The 24,920-nt window shown below is 38.1% G+C and overlaps 4 protein-coding genes across 4 annotated transcripts; 3 read left to right on the top strand and 1 right to left on the bottom strand.

Moving 5' to 3' along the window:
• Positions 1–2,604: 2,604 nt before the first annotated feature.
• On the bottom strand, positions 2,605–4,055 carry LOC111227259 (myeloid-associated differentiation marker homolog). Its single transcript, XM_022752694.1, has 2 exons — positions 3,813–4,055; positions 2,605–3,183 (listed from the first exon to the last, which is right to left on the bottom strand). The coding sequence occupies exons 1-2, from the start codon at positions 4,053–4,055 to the stop codon at positions 2,605–2,607; spliced, it is 822 nt and encodes a 273-aa protein (XP_022608415.1).
• A 4,399-nt stretch (positions 4,056–8,454) lies between these two features.
• On the top strand, positions 8,455–12,446 carry LOC111227158 (cell death-inducing p53-target protein 1 homolog). Its single transcript, XM_022752576.1, has 5 exons — positions 8,455–8,668; positions 10,359–10,515; positions 10,803–10,844; positions 11,763–11,907; positions 12,133–12,446. Exons 2-5 carry the CDS (start codon positions 10,374–10,376, stop codon positions 12,236–12,238), a joined length of 435 nt encoding a protein of 144 aa, XP_022608297.1. The 5' UTR covers positions 8,455–8,668; positions 10,359–10,373; the 3' UTR covers positions 12,239–12,446.
• A 2,549-nt stretch (positions 12,447–14,995) lies between these two features.
• LOC111227247 (interferon-induced protein 44-like) lies at positions 14,996–17,591 on the top strand. Its single transcript, XM_022752682.1, has 8 exons — positions 14,996–15,035; positions 15,241–15,311; positions 15,479–15,518; positions 15,712–15,910; positions 16,450–16,599; positions 16,894–17,065; positions 17,179–17,279; positions 17,430–17,591. The coding sequence occupies exons 2-8, from the start codon at positions 15,302–15,304 to the stop codon at positions 17,589–17,591; spliced, it is 834 nt and encodes a 277-aa protein (XP_022608403.1). The 5' UTR covers positions 14,996–15,035; positions 15,241–15,301.
• A 4,717-nt stretch (positions 17,592–22,308) lies between these two features.
• LOC111227258 (interferon-induced protein 44-like) lies at positions 22,309–24,543 on the top strand. The gene is given in 7 exon segments (XM_022752693.1): positions 22,309–22,318; positions 22,489–22,528; positions 22,727–22,925; positions 23,402–23,551; positions 23,846–24,017; positions 24,131–24,231; positions 24,382–24,543. Coding segments are annotated over 7 exon segments (834 nt in total).
• The last annotated feature ends 377 nt before the right edge of the window (positions 24,544–24,920 follow it).

Genomic DNA, 24,920 nt, shown 5'->3' with positions numbered 1-24,920 from the left:
AGGGCCATAGCATATGATTTGCATCATTTTCATACACATCAAACCATTCAGTGACACCTCAGATTTCCTATGGATGGAGGCATTGTCATTCCCATCAGGACAGAAATGTTTCATCACAGGATAAAGGTGATCAAGTCGACCCAAAGCATGGCAGCAAAACAGAGCCGCCGGACCTCCTCATTGTAGAGGTCAAGCATTTAGGCCTGTGTCACACCTCACATGCACTTGACAAGAATATGGTGAAGGATGACTCATCTGACCATGTCACTTTTTTCCACCCCTCTGTAGATCAGTGCCTGTGGTCTTTGCTCCGCTGAACTCTCAAATGTGCATTCATCTGTGTAATGATGGTTTTATACACTGCAAATAGAACACACCTCTCTATGTAACTGACGACAGACCATTGCTGACACAGTCTGATCATGTCCTGCAATGACATTCTCAGTTACCTGAGGAATAGTTGCTAGCATAGCAAAGGCAGTGGTGGAGTCATCCCAGGTGAAAGGGAACTTGGCGCTGACAGTTGTGAACTCCAGGATGAGAATGAAAAGGGTGAAGAAGAAGCAGATCCCACCATTGCCACAAGGCTAAAGCACATATAAGTGAGGATGGCTGCCAACATTCAAATGATGCCCACAGGCTGGGTGAGTGACCACAAATTCAAATGGATCATGGCTGGACTGGATGAGTCTCTTTAACCTAAAAAAAGAATTGTGTTGCTGTGTTGTGTTGTGTTGTTTGTTCAGTTCAGTTTATTCTGCGCTGTCCATCTCTCAGTGCATCAAGGCTTTAGCTTCTAAACCAGATCCTTTTGAAGAAATCCATGCAGACAAGAGCCTGGGCAGGTGTGTTCTTTGAAACTGAAACTCAAGTATGGTGAGGGATATTCAAACAGAACATCCCAAGCTTATTGGTGTAGTTTATGGCATCTGTTTCTCTCTACTGATTGGATAGTGGTTGGGTGTTATCATGATCATCTCACGCCACACACTGGACTCTGGTCCTCAGTGCAAGCCCAGTTCAGAAGCTAATCTCCAATAATGATGGGTGTAGGTCACATCCTAAGGAATATTGCTCTTATCCTGTCCTTGAGATCACTTGATTTATTGTTTCTGGTGGGAGAAATGGGAGCATTTGGATTATTTTTAGGCATTTTTATGGAGTAAAGTTGCATAATGAGCATCTTTATCAGACCATTTTTATAATCTGCCTTCATAAAAAAACATACAAACAAGTAGAGCAAGATTTTGCAGTATATTAAGCATTGTGAACAAACAGTATGTCATTACATATAGTGTTTATACTGCACACAACCAAAAGCAAAGTTTATGTATTATGATCCCTCCCTTTTTGTACAGAGAGCAACAATGAGTTTAAAAAAGTAATGCAGAATTGTGAATTTCTTCTTCACTTAAATCTCACATCTCTTCCTCCTCTCCCCTCTCTTTTTCTCTCTTTATTTGTGTTTAAAGAATTGTTTTAATATCCACTCCTTAGTTCTTGGTTCTTCCCATTTTGACTTTTGTGCAGAGCAGGAATTCCTGGACCAGTCAAAGGTTATGCAACTCCCAAGTATGCACATGGTCATCACTGACATCATGATATCATTAGGATAAGGAAAGCAGAATTTAATCCTGAGAATTGTTCTTTCGTTTTATTGTTAAAAAAAGACTGAACATACAGATGTGCAAACCACCTCTACCGTTTGTTTAACATATAAACCTACTTAAATGATATCAGCGCGAATGTTACTTAATTCTAGGACTGCAGCAGAATTATAAATTCATCATTCATCATTATGGCCTGACGATATTTTTTTATTTATTCAGTTAATTATGTCTTGTATGAAGTGTAAAAAAGAAAAAAGAAAATCCAAGGATATATAGTGATAAATGACAAGAAACATAGCAAATCCCCATCCATATTTTTCCTTGAAAAAACAATGAAACAAATAATCATTTATCGAAATAGTTTCTGATCATTTCTATTATATTTACTCTATTATCCGCTTGATTAAAATACTAATCATTTCAGCTCCCAAATCATGAACATGTGTTTTTCTCTGGGTTTGCAGTTGCTATTGACAGAAAATAGCAGGTATGATTCCTTCCTCTTTTCTTTCTATTTTCTCTTTTGCTGCCCATAATAGAAAAATGGGAGTGGAGACTGAAACCTGTAGCTGATGTGAGTGTGTCAGGGTATACACCGACACACCTTTACAACATCCTTTGAGAGGGACAGGGTGGGTCCCACTATACCTATTTAACCATCAACCAGAATATTTAACCATTAAAATATATTCATTCATTGTAATTTATTACTGACATACACTGATACTGATACACAATAACTTCACACTTTTGTTATATTTTATTCATAATTCAAATGCTGAAATCGACAGAAAGACACACCAAATGAGTTTCTAATAGTTTCACTCTGTCAAATCAATACAGAATCAAAATAAGAGTATTGATAAGGATTACATATCAGCCATGAAGGTAGAAGGAAAAAACTGGACACAGCTATAGTTCTTTCATGAAGACTGTTGATAACTGAAATAGAGAGTATTCTTATAGGAGGAACATTTGCAACCTATGTTCAGCTTTAGGAGAAGACCAGTCTAAAAGAGTAAACTGTATCCACAATGTAAGCAATGAGGTTAACACAGGTCATGAAAGAGATGACCACTAAATTATTCCACGGACAAGTAACCACTTTTGAGCAGTAGCTGGGTCTGGGGTTGTTCTTGAAGCTGTACAACGGCCAGATAACCACAGCTGTGATGTACATTAACACTGCCAACGCGTTGCAGACTGTTAGAACTTTGTTCTGTCCAACAGCTTCTGGGCATGCAGACAGGAGTTGGCAGATGGTAGAAATAATGACAAGGAATGTGAAAATGGAGCAGATAGAGTAAACAGCGACACACCATTGGAGTCCTGGAAACCTTGAGATCGAAGTGTAGTCCAAGCAAAAGAAGATGATGCAAGCCACGAAGGTCTCCAGTATCTTGAGGAAACCTGGGACTGTATACAGAAATCGACTGTTCTTTTCAGCTTTCATCAGACAAACCTCAATAGCGTGCAGGATGAAGGCCAGACAGGAAGTAACAGTGGCACCAATTTGTCTACCGCAGCTAGGGCAAGTGAAGAAGATCGGATAGATGATGGACGCTGCCAGTACCTGAATGAGAGAAACATCACGTCTGAAATGAATCCTAAATTCTAAATCCTGTAAAGTAAGAGTTCATTTTACTTTTTTCTTGTGCAGCAGTCACATATGAACCATGTTATGGATACATTTGAGAACCATTTGTATTAATCTTTGAGCAGCAGTAAATAGTATATATATGCATATGGGACTGTCCTAATGTCAAAGTCAGTCAAACAGAAGCCACACAGCCAAACAGGACTTCACTTCATCAGCAGCAACACAAACTCACTGGACTTTACAAGCAACACTGAAGAGGACCTCTTTCTTTTGTTCCTAGGACTGGGTAACATTAATTGACTGGGCCTAACCTAACCTAGCAAAGCATATCACCCAACAGCTAAGGATCAGAACTCTTAACCTTTTTCAATGTTCATGTTTGGTTATGGTGTCCCATTAGCTTTGTTGTAATGTTTGCTTAGGTTGTTGGTTAGTCACAGTTAATTTGGTCCTTGTATGTTCACACACATACCTTTAGTATATCTCAGTTCTAGGGCCTGCATGCAGCTAACCGTAATGTACTTGACCAACAAGCTGCAAGAAGTCTATCCTGACAATATCTGCAGACAAAGACAAAAACAACACTGAAAAATGTCACACACCATTAGAGTAGACAACATGGCACAAGCGGCAGCGAAGTCATTGCAGAAGTCGGGCAGCGTTTCTCTGAGACTGGGGAATTCCATGCAGAGTCTGCAGAGGGTGAGGCTGAAGCAGAAGCACCAGGTGAACATGCAACACGTCCAGAAGGAGTCAGTGCTGTGACCCACCGATGCCACCAAGCTGAAGGAGATACAGGTGAAGATCACCTCCAGTATCCGCACGATGATGTCCAGCTTACCCATAGTGCTTCTAACCCTGTGGTCAGTTTACTGTGGTCCTGGATAAATGGTCAACTGATCTTGCACCTTTTCACTAGTGTGTGTCCTCTGTCCTTGTTGATTTAATATTTTTTTCTTGTATTTTTTTGAATAATCTTCCTTCCTAGCTTCTCAACCTCTTAGTGCTGCCTGCATGTGACGGGCACAGGAAAGTAAGAACCTCTGGTTGCTCCCTTGTCACCACCTCATCAGTCCTTCTTCTTCAAATGGCCATGAACCAAAAGATTAATGCACAAGTACGTAACAGTTATATATAGGGTTTGTGAAGGGGGGGCAGCAGTCTGTTTTCACTTTCTATTAGCTTATCAGTTGCAAGAGGCTTGGGTTTTAAGAGCTTGATAAAAGAATTGTGATTTTATTACTTTCGACACAGGACTCAATACACTCTATTGTCCATTCATCAGTAGTTTAAACCTGTAAATATGTTACAAGAAGCGTGGGAGGAATTAGGCCGAACTACTGCAGTAAAAAGAGGAGAGTGACACATTGTATATGTGAGGAAATGGAGGGAAAGGAGTAAGGAAGTATTTGGAGACAATTCTGGTCTTTCCAACTGCTACTGACTGCCAAATGCTAATTTTATGCACACAGCACCAAATTTTCTCTTGCTTACCTGTGAATGACCTTTTGAACCTCTCAATGTGAAACGCATCCATTAAGGGTCAGGCCTTTATCTCAGACAGAATAACTGGCTTGTGTCAAAGCATATAATGGAGACTACAAGATTAAACAAGTCCTACATGATCTCTTTAATTGCCAACAAATATAACAAGTAATTGGAAAACCTGAAAGAGACAGAGCATGACTTAACTGTTGTCCCTGTACTGTATGACTGTATAAAAGATAGTATGAATGAACTTGACATGTGTGCTTATCATTGTTAAGTATATGCACACAGCAACATTTTTTGTGGATTTTACAGGCTTTATCCTTCCCTTTAATATATGAGAAACTACACTCACTGTTATACTAGCTCCCCTCCGTCTGCTCACCCAACCCCACCCATATGTTCTTATCAGGGGGAAAAAAATCTCTTGTCCAAGGGTGTTAGGTCATTAGAAGCGTGGCTGTTTCATTCTTGCTCCAAATTTTGATAATGCTTTACTTACAGCCCACACATTACTGCGCAGTTATTCAGTGTGTACAACACGTGCCAATGAAATACTTCTTTTTTTTTTGTTGCAAAACTGGGGCCAAAATGAAGTGATTTGTATATTGAAAAGACATTACACACATTCATACTGACATCCTCATCACCTGTATTTGAACCTCAGAATGGATTGTGACTGACGGTCTGGCTACTCAGCCCCCCTCCCCGCCTCTATACCTCCTTTGTCTCTCCTTTATGATCACTACCAGCTTATCTTTTCCTCTCAGCACACCGTTTATTATACCAACACTCATATCGAAAGTACACTGTGAAACGAAAGTGGCATGAAAGACTGAAGACACAAAGAACACAAATAACAAGGTGTAGACAGGTAGAGGGGCCACCTGGCTGTGTTCTTGAGGGAAGTGATTTGTGGGGGGCACAGTACATATACATGTTACATAAAATGTAAATAAAAGTGAAAGTGAAAGAAAGTAAAATAAAATAAAAGTTGCATGTGTGAGTGCTAGATATGAGAGCAGAGAGCTTGAGTGCTGTCTATCCAGGTGAGAGGGGTTGGGTTTTCTACTGTTAATTTCTTTAGTGAAAATATTTTCTATTCTATAAATTCTTATGTGATATTTTGTCAGCGAGGGCCATAGCATAGGATTTGCATCATTTTCATACACATCAGACCATCCAGTGACACCTCAGATTTCCTATGGATGGAGGCATTGTCATTCCCATCAGGACAGAAATGTTTCATCACAGGATAAAGGTGATCAAGTCGACCCAAAGCATGGCAGCAAAACAGAGCCGCCGGACCTCCTCATTGTAGAGGTCAAGCATTTAGGCCTGTGTCACACCTCACATGCACTTGACAAGAATATGGTGAAGGATGACTCATCTGACCATGTCACTTTTTTCCACCCCTCTGTAGATCAGTGCCTGTGGTCTTTGCTCCGCTGAACTCTCAAATGTGCATTCATCTGTGTAATGATGGTTTTATACACTGCAAATAGAACACACCTCTCTATGTAACTGACGACAGACCATTGCTGACACAGTCTGATCACCTGAGGAAGAGTTGCCATTCTGTTTTTCCTTACATATCACAAAAATGCATGAACATCACAGTCATAAAATGTGCTGCCGACCACTATTTTCAACCGTATTTACTGATGTCTTTCCCATAGATCTCAATGCAGATGTCACTTTACTCACTTTTCGGGTTGTAATACTCACTAGTTGAGCATCTTGGTGACTGAAGCTCTTGCCATCCGTGCCCCAACAATGAAACTTCTTACAGTCACTTAGATCTTGTCTTAGATCTTCAGAATGAACTGGGCCTGATCAACACTTTTATACATGCCACAGAGCATGACTGGATGTTAATTGTTTAATTGCACTATGCAGTGCTGTGGAAGCATATGCATTCTGCATGTTTCTTCACACATTTATTCAGGTTTTTCCTTTGATTTTGATTTTTGGTGACTCCTAAATGAATGTTTTATTTATTGTTGTATAGTGTTTGATTTTGTTTCTTCCAGGGTCCGGAAAGTGAACTGAATTGAACTACTGGAGCGCAATGAATCGAGCTGGTGATGCCCTCTTCTCTCTGTCTCCTCTGATTCCTTGTGATACTGTAGCTTATTTCCTGTTTCATTGCACACAATCATAGTCTTGTCAACAACATTGTTTTCTGTTTTTGTTGTTGGTTGACTGCACAAGGATAAAATAGTTATCTGATTGAGGCAAACAGTAATTTCGGGGCTGCTGTATGAGGACTATTAATCAAATCACTGTTTTATTGTTACACAAGAGAAACACCAACAGCAGAAACAGAAAGATGCAGTAATGTACATTATGTTGAAATGATTCTGACCTCTAGTGGCTGCATGTGAAAAATAGACAATTACTTTTTCTGGATTTGAAGTCAGAACAGCACCTTCCCATGTCTGCCTGTAATGATCAGTGGGCCTGTAACATAGTGCATTCCAGAGGTGATGTGTAATGTTCTTGTGACAGTCCTGTGACCTCTCGCTATCCCCAGCCCCTTCCTGACTGTCACCAGGCCTTCATGTGTCAAAGTCATGTGTTTAGATTTGGATCATTCACACTCACTTAGTGTGAGGAAGAGAATGTCTGGATTGTACAGACACTGACAAATATATTTTGAAATGTTAGTAAAATTACTATAAATAGTTAGAGTTGTGAAAGAATGTGGCATGGTTCCTCAAAAACACCAGAGAGCAGCAAAAGACTTGATTCAAGGACTCATAACTGAGAAATAACAAGCTCCAGAGAAACGCTGCTTGGTTAGAGCAGAACCACACAGTACTTTGTCTAAATCTGTCATTTACTTATTTCCATTTCAGTACTGAAGTGTAGATATTCTTTTATTCCACTACATCTCAAATTTAGGTCAACTGCCACGGTTTTGTGGTTTGTATATGTTTACTGCCAGTTAATGTCACACTGCTGAGGAGAGAAAAAAAGACCAAACCTGTCAGAGGACATAGTAATTTTGCTCTGTCTAACAGATAAAAGGAAAATTTTTGTAACAATTTTTGTAACCATAACCATTTTAATAGGCAATAACCTCTCACAGGTTGTTCCTTCTGCATCATGGACGAATTATGCATCAGTGTGTTGCAACTGTGTAGGTGTGTGACTTATAACGAGGCTATGTGTGCAATGTTATCATTGCAGAATGGGTAATGAAGTGGCATCACTGCAGGGGATGGGCTATCCAAGGCAGGCAGAGATATCGATGACTGACTAACAACACATTACTCATGATGCGTGCCACTTTCCTGGCTATGCTGTCAACTTTTTCATTGTCATAAGTGGATTGTACATGTGGTCTTTTATAGGTATGTAACAACTAAGCGTGGAAGCTTTTTCAGTAATTTTCCAATGCCTCTTGTTAGGGTGAACTTTCAGGAAATTTCAAAGGAAGGCGTAGCCTGCCCAGACAAAGCATAAACAGATGTGGCATTGATAGGACTCTGATGTCAGAATACTTTCCTTGGTCACAGTGTTTAGTAATACTTTTGTATTTTGTATTGTGCTTTTTCCAAGGTTGCTGACTGAAACTGTGATGCACCGGTGTTATGAGGCATTATGTTAGGTCAACAAAGAACACTTGTTCTTAGCTATAACCCACAGTGGTCATTATTATAAATTTAAACAAACACTGTAATGCTACTCTGTTTCTTCTGACCCACTCATGTCACATAGAAAGTGGGAGGAGAGAAGGGGAGGGGGCATCATAAAGTTGCATAACTTGTTCATAGGAGAGGAAATGCAGATGGTGGTTCTTCTATTAGTTTTACAATCATTGTAGCAATTGTTCTCTAATTGTACCGTGTATTATCCTCACTATCCTTCTGTCGGTGCTCTCTTGGTTTTACTGACCTTCTTCCTGCCTCACTCGGGACCAGGCACCTCCCGGAGAGATCTTTCTGTTGATGGAAAATCATAGGTAGGTAAATCTTATTTTAGACATTTGTAGTTATATAATGATCATCTGCTGTTACCAGTGTGTCAAAGTTCTGTGTTTGTGTAAGGTATGATTATTGATATACCTTATGTAGCTGATATTTTCCACGACTGTGGGACAGATGCAATTGTCTGAATCAAGTTTTTTTTTATGTAAGAAGCATTTTTATTCTGTATTTCTGTTGTTGGGTTGGGTTGTAAGCCTTGTCCAAACAAAGTAGGGCGAGGCACAGGCTCAATAAATGGCGACTCTAAAGTGCTTTCTGTGTGCATGCAACGCATGTTGCTCTAATTGATTCAAGATTGACACTGACTGGATCTGCTCACTAAGAACTATAGACTTGGCAGCATACACTTTGGCACTACATTCTTCTGTTTTATCAAAACAGAGACTAAAGAAGCACCAGTCCACTAATGCTGGTTTTGGTTGGACTAATGTATGATTAAAGAGGATCTTGAAGGGTATTGGGCAACATTATCATCAGTGCATAGATATATTATTCCATGCCTCTCCCACTGAGAAAATATTGCTGCTCATCACTGCTGACATATGGCTGCCTTGGAAAAAGAGCTACTTTAGTAATTTGCTGACATTTCTTTAAAGTTTCAGTTAGTTTTACTGTTGTAGTTAAGTCCAGTTTTGAGGCACAGGGGATGTATATTTTACTGGCGTATTTCCATTTCATGCCACTTCTACTTCACTACATTTCAGAGGCAAACATTATACATTTTACTCCCCTACCTTTAGTTGACACCTTTTAGTTAATAGTTATTTTACAAATTAAGAGTTATAATGAGCCTCATCTTGACCAACTACAACCATAAAACACTGCTCATTCATTAATGCATTAATAATAATAATCACATATCATAATACTCACAGGGACCATTTTTATACATTAGTACTTTCATATCACAGCTAAAGCTTTTTTCTCATCATTTCAAGTGCAACAATGTAATTTAAAATGAAATATCTTAAAGGACCTAAATACTTCTCCACCAGTGGTTTTTTGTACAGCACTGTGTCTCAAAGAAAATCCTGCCATGATGCTTTTGCCTGGTGACACTCACAGGCATTCTGTCATTTTCCACATGCTGTTTAATGTAGCTTCCATCGTAAAAAGGTTTTATGATTAAATCTGAGCCACTGTTATAATTGTCTGATACTGTCTAAATGTCACAGTAACTATAGATAATGTGATTGTGGTTTAGAAATGTCAGATATGTGTGTGGTTTGAGTATATGCCCTGGAACTCTAAATTAGTTTCCACCACAGTAGAGACCCTATTCCTCTGACCAAAATACAGTTCACTTGAAATATTTGTGATGTTTTATTGTCTTTGCATTTCTTAAGAAACCAAACCTATGCAACAAATGCTTCAACATGGTAACAAATGCATTGTTGGCCCCTGGATATTTGACTTCAGTTTATATATAGTATACACTTTCACTACCTTTGCCACATAGCTATTGTTATGTTATGAAAGTGAAGTGTTGGCATACTGTATGTTTTTGATGTGACATTACATTAAATGATATTCAGGGAAGAAAACCAGTGTTTATCATTTATGTTCAGTAGATCACTTACAGTAATGCTAACTAACCATTGATGAAGAGGCCTACATGTTTTCATGGGCAATGTTTTAGACTAAAATCACTTTTCCCATATCCAGTCAGGATTTCTGAAGATGGAAAAAGGATACCCACCACAGGAATCTGCACCACCTTACCCTGGACCACCTATGAACTATGGCCCAGGACCTCAGCCAGAGATGTACCCTCAGCTGGGCTTCTTACCTGCAGCAGCTCCACCTGCTGGATACCAGGGAGGTCTGTATCTGAGGCTTAAGTGGGTTAATTTTTGCCCTCCCGGGGCTTTACATGATTATTTCACACCTTTTTTCTGTGAAGAACACATAACCCCCCTTTAGGCAAAGAATGTTAAACGACAACTATCAAAGTCCAAAAAGAAAAAGATTACCACTCCCGTACCTATTATAACGTATGTTATGTATTTATTTTAATCAAAGACTTATGTTTTGGTAGGTGATTTATGGAAATATCTGTATCTGAACCGTCCCTTCCTGTTTTGGTAAACTGTGTGTTTCATCTGCCAGGTGCTCCTTTTGCTCCGGTCCCGGTTGCACCTGTCACACAAGGTGAGGAGATGCATCTGATCCAAGATCACTGTCCCATGTAAAACACAATAGAGATCCATGCATACAGCATGATTGTCCCATTTCTCAGAACATGTGCATGCACACAGATGCATGTATGAAAGGTTCATTTGCATAGTGCACACATCTGTGAAAGCACATCTTATAACACAAATCTGTGAGCACGCATCTGTGAACATGCATCTGCAGATAGACCAGCTAGCCACATTATCTGGGTGAGGTCCTCAGTTTCCTGCCAAACTGAATCTGAAGAATTGCCCATTGTCGCCTCTGTGCGTAACAAAAAGCTATTGTTCGGTGTTTGTGCTGTGTACAGTCAGATTTTGAATGTGACTTTTTGTAACAGATGAGTAAGGATTTTTATCACAGGTATATTACTTCTTCACATGATCCCCGCATGTGAAAATTAACATTATTTCAATCTGAGTCACAGAGGATAAAACACTCTTTATTTTCCAGTTGGATGGCTCAGTGGTGTCAGCTCAGAAAGGCGAATGAACCAACAGAGCACTCATTACAAAACAGACGACCATGCCATTGTCAAATCACAGTCTCTGTGCCACCCCTGCTGGTCTTGTTGAGTCAGTACAGTCAGTGCATTTTATCCTTTTTAGTTCGACAGTAACAACAGAAATGTCCGACTAGCTCTCCACAACAGTTACACATGTTACAGTTACTAAATTATGAAAAAAATGCATTAGTTGCACCCCTTTTAACATGTCTATATATTTTACATTGGTCACAGGTAAATTCTGACAAGGATTAAAAAAGTGTGTAGAGTAGCTTCCAGTTAACAGTGATCATATGCTGCACTGAGAAATGGGTCTTGAAAGGGTGCTCTGCACTCATTTTGAGCTTGCACGTCCTTTATGTTATGTACTGTGCATTTGTCATCCTCAGTAACTCACATGGTAGTAACACCTGCACTGCAGGATGTCCCAGGACAAACTGTGTGTCCTCACTGCCAACATACTGTGATCACCAAGACAGAGCACACAGCGGGTCTGATGACGTGGGCCATTTGCGCCAGCCTCACTCTCTTTGGGTAAAAACAACCTTTTGGGTAGACACTTGCTGCACGTCTTGTTGCTCGTAGTTTCTATCTTCCTGAAAAAATAAAGACAGACTCTTTAACCATAAATCTGAAACTATAAAAGAAAAAGTACAAAAGATCCTGTAAAAACAAGTAAAATCATTATCATCATTATTTCAATCATTATTTTAGGAATAAAACTAGAAAGTTATAATTGTCTTTGTTTTACTCCCACAGGTGTTTTCTTTGCTGTTGTATCCCATTCTGCATTGATTCCTGTCAAGATGTGGAGCATCGCTGTCCATCCTGCCACAGAGTAATTTACGTATACAAGCGAATGTGAAACTATCCTGACTGTGAATTGGGGAGAGGAACGCAGTGCTTATATAGACAGTAGTTTATTAATAGACTTACTTCCTCTGCAACATTGATTCAAAACTTATATATGATAATATATAAGTTATATTAGTAAACAGTGGAACATTTATTAGGAAGGAATATAAACCAAACAATATGCCAATAAAAGTTGCTCTTATTTGTCCAGTGGTGAATCCACTTGGTTTCTGAATGTCTTATTATCTGCCCTGTCACTATGTCTGACATTTTCTTCTTTCCTTATCTAATTGTGCTTCATGGTTTGTCATTCTTTTTTATTATTGCACTCACTGAGTTTATACTATTTGTCACGAATTAAGTTAAAGACTGAACCCAAATGCAGACCAAAACAAGGGAGTAGGTGGAAAAGGATATGATTTTACTTCCAAAAAACACAAGGGACACAGGAGTAAGGGAACAAGGAAATCCAAAAAAATCCAAACAGGGTCAAACAGGATGAACCGAACAGGAAGCAAAAGCACGAACAGAGAACACCGGGGACTTCAACAGATAGCAGAAGCCCAAGGAAACACAGGGAGCTTCAACAGACGACCTGAGAGTTTTTTGTGTTGTGAAACATTGCTTGCAGAAACTATCGTCTTGTGAAATGAATTTTGAGCAAACATTAAGATGATAAAAGGGTGAAGATAACCATGAGATATTGGTATTCACCTGCATACTATCATCTATATAGTCTAATAGTACAGTCAATTTTGAAAGAAATCATTAATATTAGCTGTTAAGTTTCACCATTTAACATCATGTGTAAATTAAAACATTTTAATGACTTTAGCTGTAACTTCAAATATCAAGAGAAAACGAAAAAGTGAAAGTAACATTAGCTGCTAACTCTGTCCATTACAAATGTAATATATAATAATAATATGGAATGCAACAGTGAACCTTTCTTTTCCTGCCAGCGTTGCTACTAAAGAGTTGGTAGTGAGGTAAAATAAAAAAATAAAAAAATAAAAAAAGGGAATATAACGGTTCAAAAGTGCATCCAAAGTGATAAAATGCCAGTAATCTCAGCTGCTAAATTGGCCATTAACTATTTGGGAAAAATATAGTATTTTCAATAACATGAGCCATCACAAATTCAATATTGATTTGAAATGAAACAGTGACAATTAGCGTTGCTTCAACATAATGACCTGCTAATTTTGAGAGACACAGTTAATGTCAAAATAAAGCTAGTCAGTTGCTGAAGCATCGCAAGACAGCCACAGAGCTCTCACCTACACAGACAACATTCTCTGAAAGAAAGACAAATAACAACTGCTTACGTAGTCTGTTTGTCTAATGAACAATCAGCCTGAGCCCAACTAAATTTCATTAAGGGGTCTAAGTCCATCTCATCTAATAAGATTGATTGACAAGAAATTACTTTCAGTAAACATCAGCAGTATACACAAGAAAGACACAAATTATATAATTTTGTAAACAATCTGATTAATCAATCCAAGTCAGACTTATACTTATCAACACAGTATATTAAACTTCTGCCCACCCCTACAGTCATGGTATAACCTGTGACATCATGCAAGAGCATAAAAAAGGGAAGTGTTTGGCGTCCACCCTGATTTTTTTTTTTAACTCCAGGGGCCCATAGTGAGTGTGGAGGATCAAGTTGCTCAGATTAAACCAGTTAAGTATGGTAGAATTATTTCCTTAAATCAAAAATAGTGATGGTAACTGCAACAAAACACAATGCTAACCACAAACAAGCCTCTCAGACTGTGTTTCCAGTGCTAAAGATTAAGATGGAAATCTGGCTAAACAGAGCACGAGATCTGTGTTCTCACAATTGCTGTATAAACATACACACTCTGAAACACATAATAAATATAAATGTAAGTGCAAGTGACATTAGCTACTAACTTTTGGACATTACAATTACAAAGATAGCTTTAACTTTGGTGTCACTGACAACAAATTCATCCTTTTAATTCATCCTTATGTCAGAATCAAATGGTTCCTCTCACTGTTTAACATTATTTATCAGTCTATAATTTGTATACTGATAAATTAGAGACTTACAGTCAGTTAGGGAACTGTCTGTTACATTTTGATCCTGTGCAAATTTCAATGACCTGGGTCCATAAAAATGTCAGTGAGTCAAAATTAGAAATGTGGGTCTCTGATGTGGACTTCTTTTAAGTCACACAGTTAGCTATAAACTGGCACTGAAAAAAGAAAGTGAAAGGGTAGGTAGGCCTACACCTATAAAACACTTTCTCCTGTCAAGTGAAATTTGACCTGACTGTTATTCAAATGTAGCACACTTTCACATACTTAAACTATAGTTTTTGTTAATTCTGGGATTTTATACTCAGAATCCACTGATAATGAAATAACAAGGTTTTGTTCTTAGTACAAAGTTTTGAGGATGTTAGCAAGATTGTCAATAAGAAAGAGTCTTAGAAGTTACAGTAGATTGACATTTGATATTGAGGTAAATCAGTGGTGAGAAGTAACTAATTACATTTCACTATACTGCTGCAACGATGAATTGGAGACTGACAGGCAGTTAATGGTAGAGAGGTAGTGCCTTTTACATTTTGATACTTTTGATCCTTTGCATATTGTATTGACCTGGATCTCTGCAAATGTCAATGAGTTAAAATTAGAGTGTGGGTCTTTGGTGTGGACTTCTTGGCTATAAACTGACACTGGAAAAAGAAAGTGAAAGTGTAGGTACACCTATAAAAACACCTTCTCCTGTCAACATTGGAGGGTCACTGTCCAGCGCCACACAAGCAAAGGTAAAGACTTTTTGTCTGATATGGAAGTAAAATATACTATTGTGATTGTTAAGCTAAAAATTGTTTTAAGACATGAAATGTGAACCTATCCTTTAAGGCTAATTACATCTAGAAAAATATAGATCTCACAATTCTGTCTTGACTTTAGTCTTGCAAGTTGCTCATGTCCATTATAAAATACAAATCATTCATTTTACTTTTACAGATTAAACCAGTGATAACCAACATTTTTGGCTTGGGGTATTTTATAAAGAAATCCAGCAGCTATGGGAGGAGGTAAGTCTTGACCTGTCACTCTTACTCCATCCTGTAAGATGTTCCAAATGTTATAAAAATTATTCAAATTTCAATAATGACAACATTCAGGAAACAGCACCACTTTGGAGTGTTTAAAAATATACCTTTGTCTTATTGTATGTGAATGTATGTCACTTGTCCTTCAGCATCTTCAGTCCTTAGTGAGCCATGGAGGCAGCTGCCACAGTAAGTATGAGTAAACATAAAGTCAGTGCGGTGCCATTGTACACTTGGTGCGTGGTTCTGCTCCTTAACACATACCTCAAATGGCCTGTTGTTGTTTGGGCTGATTGTTGTGTGTGGCAACAAACCATCAGCCACAATGTTGCGCATAATGAAAATCACATAATATTTTAAATCTAATGTCTTTAATTAACAGGAACAACAAGGCCAATCTCGATTTTGTGAAATCTTATCAACCTCGAAACAAAGAAGTCAAACATCTCAGAATTCTTCTTCATGGGCCAGTTGGTGCTGGCAAGTCCAGTTTCATCAACTCCGTTGACAGTGTTTTACAAGGCAGAGTGACTGCTCGCGTTATGACAGATGCAATCTCTGGGACCAGCTTTACCCGAAAAGTATGAATAACTGTTGATTGTGGTGATTCTTAGCAAAAATGAAATGACCACATAATTAATTTCAAATTATAATTATAGTTCACATATTCAAATAAGTTCTGATATTACTACTAATGATACTGCTTTTTTTGTTTTGTTTTGTTTTTTTCTTTTGTTTTTTTCTTTTTTTACAAACATTGGCTTTGTGTTTTTGAGTTACATTGGAGGTAAGAATAATATTCAGCATAAGCTTTAATTTATTTATTTTGATAGTTTTGCATCCAGTTAAATTTTAGGTTAATGTGTATCACTGATGTATTTTAAGAACTGGATGGTGAGAGATGGTTTCCATTTATTTGAGTGAAATTTGTTCACTAAGTGCATGAGCCAAAAAGGTGCCTTGTGTCTGGATTTGCGTTTGCATTGTTTGGCGCACAGTCCTGATTGGCTCACAGACTTTATCAAACAAATATAGATACATATTTGTGCTGATTTAAGAATTGCATAATCATTTGGAATTTGCTGAAGTGATTCAAATAATTTCACCTCCTGCTTTACAGTATGCATCTTACAAAATCAGGAAAGAACCGATGGGCCATTACTCATTCATTTTCAATGACATCATGGGTTATGAGCAACACACTAACAGGGGAGTCCATGTGGAAGACGTCAAGATGGCCCTGAGAGGACACGTGAAAAAACATTATGAGGTACAACACTTTGAATTTTGACATTATTTAAAGGTGCCATGTGGCGCTTTCTTGTATACAAAAATTTATTTGCTTGTAGGGATTCTTAAGGTTTAACACCTATGGCGAGCACATTGTGTAACACATTTAAACCACGTGAACATGCAACAAAAAAACAAAACATTGACCACTTGTAGAAAACCTGTTCCATAGCACTACTAGAGGGACTAAACTACAGGGAACCATCAAGTTAGCTGCTTTGTTTTTACTATTCTGCATTAAATATAATTTGATTTGTATTTTATTATTTTCTAGTTCATTCCTGGACGCCCACTGAAAGAGGGTGACCTAGACTACAACTCATCTCCCACACTGGATGACAGAGTTCACGTTCTGGTTTGTGCTATTCCTGCCGCCTCAGTGTCTATAATAAGTGACGATGTTGTGAAGAAGATGAGAGAAGTCAGACTGGCAGCCAGTGACGCGGGTAAGAGCAGGCATCACAATAGTTGTTGCACTGTGTGGACTAATGGCGTCATATTGGATTTTATGAATCAAAAGAAAATTCTTAAAATACTGATAAGTTGTCTGTATTAACAGGGATTCCCCAACTGGTTATTATCACCAAAGTTGATGAAGCCTGTGATGAGGTCAGAAAAGATATAAAGAATGTCTATAAGAGCATATACCTGAAGGAACAGGTAGGTTTCTATTGGTGATTTTTTAGAAAAGGTTGTTTGATTTGATCTTGTTCAAATCTTGTCCAAGTTCAGTATTCCAGCATGACAATCTCCTTTGATAATCACTGTACAATTACTAATCTACAGAAATGTTGTTAATTCAAAACTTAGGTCGACAAGATCCACAATTTGCTGGGCATTCCACTGAACTCCATCTTTCTTGTGAAGAACTACTGTTCAGAAATCAATGTAAATGATGACGTTAGTGCTCTGACGCTGTGCGCGCTGAGACAGATGCTTTCCTTTGGAGAAGACTTCATCGACAACCTGTAGACCTTCAAACTGCTGAGGCAAATGTTTTTCATTGTGGAAGTCTTACGAATGTGAAAGTAATATGCACCAATTTTAATTCTGATTTTCAAGCATGCTATATTTAAAATATTCATTGTATGTGTTAAATTTGTGTCATGTCAAGATGAGAGGATTGTTCAGAATTTTAACATATCGGTGTATATCAAATCATAAATGTATCACATTATTAATCAATTAACAATATGTACTGTAAACTATTTTTGAGGTACATACTCTGGTAATGAGTTGTCTTGTTTGTCCAGTGGTGGAAGGACATGGATATGGGTAGAGTGTTGATTGCTAAGTTTTGTCTCTCCTCTTCCAGTGGAATATTTTGTTTCAACCTTTCTTACATTTTAATTTATGAAACTGGTCAATCCATTTTGTCTTTGTGGCATGGCCTTTTTCTTCAGTTTGTTGGTTTATCTTCTGAAAGAGAGTAAAAGAGAGACAATATATGGGTGAGGCTATGTCAGTTGATGGAGAAAATATGCAATGTCACCTGCAGAGTTCAGGTAGGCAATGTCCTACCATGGAACTGCAGCAGGTGAAACCAAAATAAACACCTTCTCAATGTAAAGTTGCCTCAATGTCTCCATTGCCTAGAAGTACGGAGACCTTTGGGTGAAGGCTGGATATCTTCAAAGGATTTTCCAGCATACTACGAAATTTTATAGTTGTGTGGCTTGGGCTATGAAAAGCTGTAATAAACTAGAGACCAGCATGTTGACTTTCCCGCCATGAGTTCTCAGTATTCATTACTACATTATTGTATGAGTATTCAGTGTTCATGGGTTGGATCACAGCCATCTTCAAACTCTGCCTTCACTTGAACTCAACAATTTGTGACACTATTGCATTGATCAAATCTGTCCACAGACATATAAGCACTGGCTAAACTACTCAAATCCACCCCTGATGTTGTGGCTATAAGGGTGTGACTGGGCTGAGATACAGTGTAGAGGCAAACCATTCATGCTCACATTCACACCTACAGGCCTTTTAGAGTTGCTAATTAATCATCGCTTGAACCTGATTATACCAGCAGGCTTTGTGCTGGTGGCATGTAACCTAAACTCAGCTACTGCATAGGGCTGTGTCAGATGATAGGTATAAAAAGATATGAAAAATCTGTAGAGTTCAGACATCTGATGGACATTATGCCAGCTTTGTACTGCACCAGCTACTGTAACAATTGTAAGCAAATCAAAGAGATCGCTACAAGACAGACCATCTCCTAAGCAGTTCCTTACCATTGTAGTGGGCCCGTATTGGCCAAGAACCACCAAACTTTCAGCTGGGGAGCTGGGTAGCAGCATGATATGCATGATATGGGAATGACCATGAGTTTCATTTTATTTGTGTGCTATTTGACAGTTCTGAGTTTGGACATGAGCGTTCCTAATTAACCCTGTGCCTTGTAATTAAACGTTTTGTTCTTTAGTAGTTTTTTTCTTGGCACTACACAGTGGTATATTTAGTAATCAAGGGAACTGACATTTCAGCCATTGTTCCGTCTTGTTGTATTACCAGTACAGATGCTCTGAACCATGACATAACCATGTTCATAGACACAGTTTTTCTTTCACTTTATAATCATGCAACCCCTACTTTTAGAAACTGTATGTTATCACTCAGCAGTATAATTACAGAACGGAATTTAGGGTGTGGGTTGTTTTTGCGTCATATCTGACTGCAGCTTTATCTCCAGTGTCTCCTTGACCAGATTGTCATCAGTGTACAAATTATCTTAAAGAAGAAAAACATGATAGACATGAAAGTGAAAGAATCTATATCTGAAGACGTGTCGCTCCACACAATAGACATCAACCTTGACAACACCAAATAGTTATCGACAACCACTACAGGAGACTCTTGCCTTTGTAAGTCACCAGTTTAGGAAGAACATCAGTTCATGATTATTGTAACTGCTTTAATTTGTTTACAAGAAACTATTGTTCACTTCTTTAATAATATAATTTTTTCAAAACAATTAAAAAGGAATTGGAAAACACACCTTCGAGCGATTAATTTCTGTCTTTCAGAAACATTGCTTGAAGTGAGCCATCACCACTCTTTTTGTTCTACTAGCTCAACTGTAGAGGTAAGGATTTTTTGACATCTATCCTTAAGGGTGGTTGTACAATGTGCTTGGAACTGGGGCTGATATAATTTCAGCAATAAGTGCTTGTCAACTTTTTCTCCTTCTTTGATGCTTTACCTTTGTACATTTGTCAATTTCAATTTAATTTGATTAAAAATATTTCTAAAGAGTAATAAGTTTTCAGTTGTTGCATATTTTGTTGACAATTGTGGTGGTTTAGGTAATAAATTCAGTTTATATATGGAGTGTGTTTTTATCTTTACATGTTACCTCAATATTTTATTGTAGCCATGGGACGAAGCTTGTCCAAACCTGAGCCCTGCCCACCTTCTCCTAAGAGTAAGATACTTTAAGACTACTGAACATTGACGTATAACAGATCATGACATATTATCCATTTGTGCTCTTGTTATTTCCTTTTAATGTGACTCATATATACATCAACATGTGAACTTTACTTATCAGCTCTAGGTGAACCATGGAGGAACATACCATGGGGGTGAGTGATCCGTTCAGTATGTGATGGCTGTGTTGAAATATATTTGTTCTCCAACTAAATATTTTTAAAACCAAAACTTAACAAATTCATGTGGTGAGAATTCCTTTTTTTATCTTATTTATATTTGAGCTCTTGGTAGCCTCATGTTGGTAGCCAACATTCTGGAAAGTCTCGCCACTGTGCTGCACTGTGCTGCAACAACAAAATAAATTCTTCTTCATGGACCAGCTGGTGCGGGAAAGTCCAGTTTCATCAACTCAATCGACAGTGTTTTACAATGCAGAATGGCTGGTTGATCCATTCTGAATTCAATTCAATTCAATTCAGTTCAGTGCAATGGTGTTTTATTGGCATGACAGTTTGAGAAAAACAATATTGCCAAAGCATCAAAATACATTTTCCAAAAATACTAAATACAAAATTCAACAAACAACACCAGGATCGCTATACATGTATATAATAATTTGGTATTTACAGGTATATTATTTTGTCCAATATATAGGGAGTTTGCCATTTTTTTGTGCTGTCTGAATGTAAAGCAAGAATTATGATACCCTATATAGCAGACTCATTGTATCCCACAATGCAATCCAAATCATAAAAAGTAGTGTACAACTGATGGTCACTAACCAATATAGACCATCACCACTCAGGCTGAAAGACAGAAAAACGGTGCCAGAGTAGTGTCTCAAAGTGTTTTTCATTTTACTGATGAGCTCACCATATAATCCTTTACATTGAACTCCCTGGATAGTGAGTAGGGAGTAGTGAATGAGTGAGTGATTTCGGACACAACCTATGTCTGTTAGGGAAGCCGATTGGTATATCTGGAGCACCTGTGGTGGCCAGTATATTCCAGGATCTTAAAGTTGAGGCTGAAAACTAGCTATTCTCTCTCTGCTCCTCCCCCCAGGCACAGCACACCCTAACACTGCTGTCCGGGAAGAGAGAGACAGCTCTAAGAAAATACTGAAACAATATGAAAGGTCCAAGGGAGAGTTAAAGTGAAAGTGAAAGAAAGAATGAGAATGACTGGGCAACCCATATAGTTAAACGCAGCTAGAAATAGGAGAAGAGGAGAAGAGAGCTGAACATTCCCATCATTGCTTGTAACACCACTTTGTTTTCAGAGGTGCAGCTTTGAGGTAAGAATCATTTATGTCAGCTATACTAAAATGTTGTAGTAGTGAATTTTGGCATTGTAAAACTGAAATGTTTATTTTACTGCACTGTTAAAAGCAATTAATAACAGATGAACAATGTAAGAATTTAGTAACACTTGACATGTTAGTAGTCTACTGTAGTTTATGGTATTTTCAATAACACGAGCCATCACAAATTCAATTTGGATTTGACATGAAACAGTGACAATTAGCGTTGCTTCAACATAATGAGTTGTTAATTTTATCTGACAGCTCCAGTAACTGTAACTTTCAGATAGAGATTTAACACACACACACACACACACACACACACACACACACACACATGCACACAGACACACACCACAGACACACCACATGCACACAGACCACACAACCACAAAATAAAACAACCCCCATCACACAGGACACACACACACAGACACACACACACAACACACACAGACACACACAGACACACACACACACATACAAACACATGCACACAGACACACACACACAGACACACACACACACACACACAGACACACACACACAGACACACACACGCACACAGACACACACACACACAAACACACGCACACAGACACACACACACACACAGACACACAGACACACAGACACACACACACACACATGCACACACACACACACACACACACACACACACACAACACACACACACACACACACACACACCACACCCACACACACACACGCCACCACAGGACAACACACACACAGACACACACACACGCACACACACACACACACACACACACAACACACACACACACACACACACACACAAACAAACAAGCAAACATATATACAGGTTTATAAAATACAAATCATTCATTTTACCTTTACAGATTAAACCAGTGATAACCAACATTTTTGGCTTGGGGTATTTTATAAAGAAATCCAGCAGCTATGGGAGGAGGTAAGTCTTGACCTGTCACTCTTACTCCATCCTGTAAGATGTTCCAAATATTATAAAAATTATTCAAATTTCAATAATGACAACATTCACAGGAAACAGCACGACTGTGGGAGTGTTTAAAAATATACCTTGGTCTTATTGTATGTGAATGTATGTCACTTGTCCTTCAGCATCTTCAGTCCTTCGTGAGCCATGGAGGCAGCTGCCACAGTAAGTATGAGTAAACATAAAGTCAGTGCGGTGCCATTGTACACTTGGTGCGTGGTTCTGCTCCTTAACACATACCTCAAATGGCCTGTTGTTGTTTGGGCTGATTGTTGTGTGTGGCAACAAACCATCAGCCACAATGTTGTGCATAATGAAAATCACATAATATTTTATTCAAATTTCTTTTTCTTTAATTAACAGGAACAACAAGGCCAATCTTGATTTTGTGAAATCTTATCAACCTTGAAACAAAGAAGTCAAACATCTCAGAATTCTGCTTCATGGGCCAGTTGGTGCTGGCAAGTCCAGTTTCATCAACTCCGTTGACAGTGTTTTACAAGGCAGAGTGACTGCTCGCGTTATGACAGATGCAATCTCTGGGACCAGCTTTACCCGAAAAGTATGAATAACTGTTGATTGTGGTGATTCTTAGCAAAAATGAAATGACCACATAATTAATTTCAAATTATAATTATAGTTCACATATTCAAATAAGTTCTTTTTTTACAAACATTGGCTTTGTGTTTTTGAGTTACATTGGAGGTAAGAATAATATTCAGCACAAGCTTTAATTTATTTATTTTGATAGTTTTGCATCCAGTTAAATTTTAGGTTAATGTGTATCAGTGATGTATTTTAAGAACTGGATGGTGAGAGATGGTTTCCATTTATTTGAGTGAAATTTGTTCACTAAGTGCATGAGCCAAAAAGGTGCCTTGTGTCTGGATTTGCGTTTGCATTGTTTGGCGCACAGTCCTGATTGGCTCACAGACTTTATCAAACAAATATAGATACATATTTGTGCTGATTTAAGAATTGCATAATCATTTGGAATTTGCTGAAGTGATTCAAATAATTTCACCTCCTGCTTTACAGTATGCATCTTACAAAATCAGGAAAGAACCGATGGGCCATTACTCATTCATTTTCAATGACATCATGGGTTATGAGCAACACACTAACAGGGGAGTCCATGTGGAAGACGTCAAGATGGCCCTGAGAGGACACGTGAAAAAACATTATGAGGTACAACACTTTGAATTTTGACATTATTTAAAGGTGCCATGTGGCGCTTTCTTGTATACAAAAATTTATTTGCTTGTAGGGATTCTTAAGGTTTAACACCTATGGCGAGCACATTGTGTAACACATTTAAACCACGTGAACATGCAACAAAAAAACAAAACATTGACCACTTGTAGAAAACCTGTTCCATAGCACTACTAGAGGGACTAAACTACAGGGAACCATCAAGTTAGCTGCTTTGTTTTTACTATTCTGCATTAAATATAATTTGATTTGTATTTTATTATTTTCTAGTTCATTCCTGGACGCCCACTGAAAGAGGGTGACCTAGACTACAACTCATCTCCCACACTGGATGACAGAGTTCACGTTCTGGTTTGTGCTATTCCTGCCGCCTCAGTGTCTATAATAAGTGACGATGTTGTGAAGAAGATGAGAGAAGTCAGACTGGCAGCCAGTGACGCGGGTAAGAGCAGGCATCACAATAGTTGTTGCACTGTGTGGACTAATGGCGTCATATTGGATTTTATGAATCAAAAGAAAATTCTTAAAATACTGATAAGTTGTCTGTATTAACAGGGATTCCCCAACTGGTTATTATCACCAAAGTTGATGAAGCCTGTGATGAGGTCAGAAAAGATATAAAGAATGTCTATAAGAGCATATACCTGAAGGAACAGGTAGGTTTCTATTGGTGATTTTTTAGAAAAGGTTGTTTGATTTGATCTTGTTCAAATCTTGTCCAAGTTCAGTATTCCAGCATGACAATCTCCTTTGATAATCACTGTACAATTACTAATCTACAGAAATGTTGTTAATTCAAAACTTAGGTCGACAAGATCCACAATTTGCTGGGCATTCCACTGAACTCCATCTTTCTTGTGAAGAACTACTGTTCAGAAATCAATGTAAATGATGACGTTAGTGCTCTGACGCTGTGCGCGCTGAGACAGATGCTTTCCTTTGGAGAAGACTTCATCGACAACCTGTAGACCTTCAAACTGCTGAGGCAAATGTTTTTCATTGTGGAAGTCTTACGAATGTGAAAGTAATATGCACCAATTTTAATTCTGATTTTCAAGCATGCTATATTTAAAATATTCATTGTATGTGTTAAATTTGTGTCATGTCAAGATGAGAGGATTGTTCAGAATTTTAACATATCGGTGTATATCAAATCATAAATGTATCACATTATTAATCAATTAACAATATGTACTGTAAACTATTTTTGAGGTACATACTCTGGTAATGAGTTGTCTTGTTTGTCCAGTGGTGGAAGGACATGGATATGGGTAGAGTGTTGATTGCTAAGTTTTGTCTCTCCTCTTCCAGTGGAATATTTTGTTTCAACCTTTCTTACATTTTA

The sequence above is a fragment of the Seriola dumerili genome, unplaced genomic scaffold (assembly GCF_002260705.1).
Source record: "Seriola dumerili isolate Sdu_G_001 unplaced genomic scaffold, Sdu_1.0 BDQW01000169.1, whole genome shotgun sequence".
Taxonomy (NCBI): Eukaryota; Metazoa; Chordata; class Actinopteri; order Carangiformes; family Carangidae; genus Seriola; species Seriola dumerili.
This window is presented reverse-complemented; position numbering and strand designations above follow the sequence as displayed.

What these genes read in the sequence shown, in the direction of transcription:
- LOC111227259 (XM_022752694.1), bottom strand. Translation starts at nt 4,055, where the DNA reads ATGGGTAAGCTGGACATCATCGTGCGGATACTGGAGGTGATCTTCACC. An exon ending in CCATGTTGTCTACTCTAATG is followed by an intron (nt 3,184 to 3,812) that starts GTGTGTGACATT and finishes TCTCTCATTCAG; the next exon opens with GTACTGGCAGCGTCCATCAT.
- LOC111227158 (XM_022752576.1), top strand. Translation starts at nt 10,374, where the DNA reads ATGGAAAAAGGATACCCACCACAGGAATCTGCACCACCTTACCCTGGA. An exon ending in ACCTGCTGGATACCAGGGAG is followed by an intron (nt 10,516 to 10,802) that starts GTCTGTATCTGA and finishes TTCATCTGCCAG; the next exon opens with GTGCTCCTTTTGCTCCGGTC. An exon ending in GGTTGCACCTGTCACACAAG is followed by an intron (nt 10,845 to 11,762) that starts GTGAGGAGATGC and finishes TGTCATCCTCAG; the next exon opens with TAACTCACATGGTAGTAACA.
- LOC111227247 (XM_022752682.1), top strand. An exon ending in ACGTGAAAAAACATTATGAG is followed by an intron (nt 16,600 to 16,893) that starts GTACAACACTTT and finishes ATTATTTTCTAG; the next exon opens with TTCATTCCTGGACGCCCACT. An exon ending in GCATATACCTGAAGGAACAG is followed by an intron (nt 17,280 to 17,429) that starts GTAGGTTTCTAT and finishes TTCAAAACTTAG; the next exon opens with GTCGACAAGATCCACAATTT.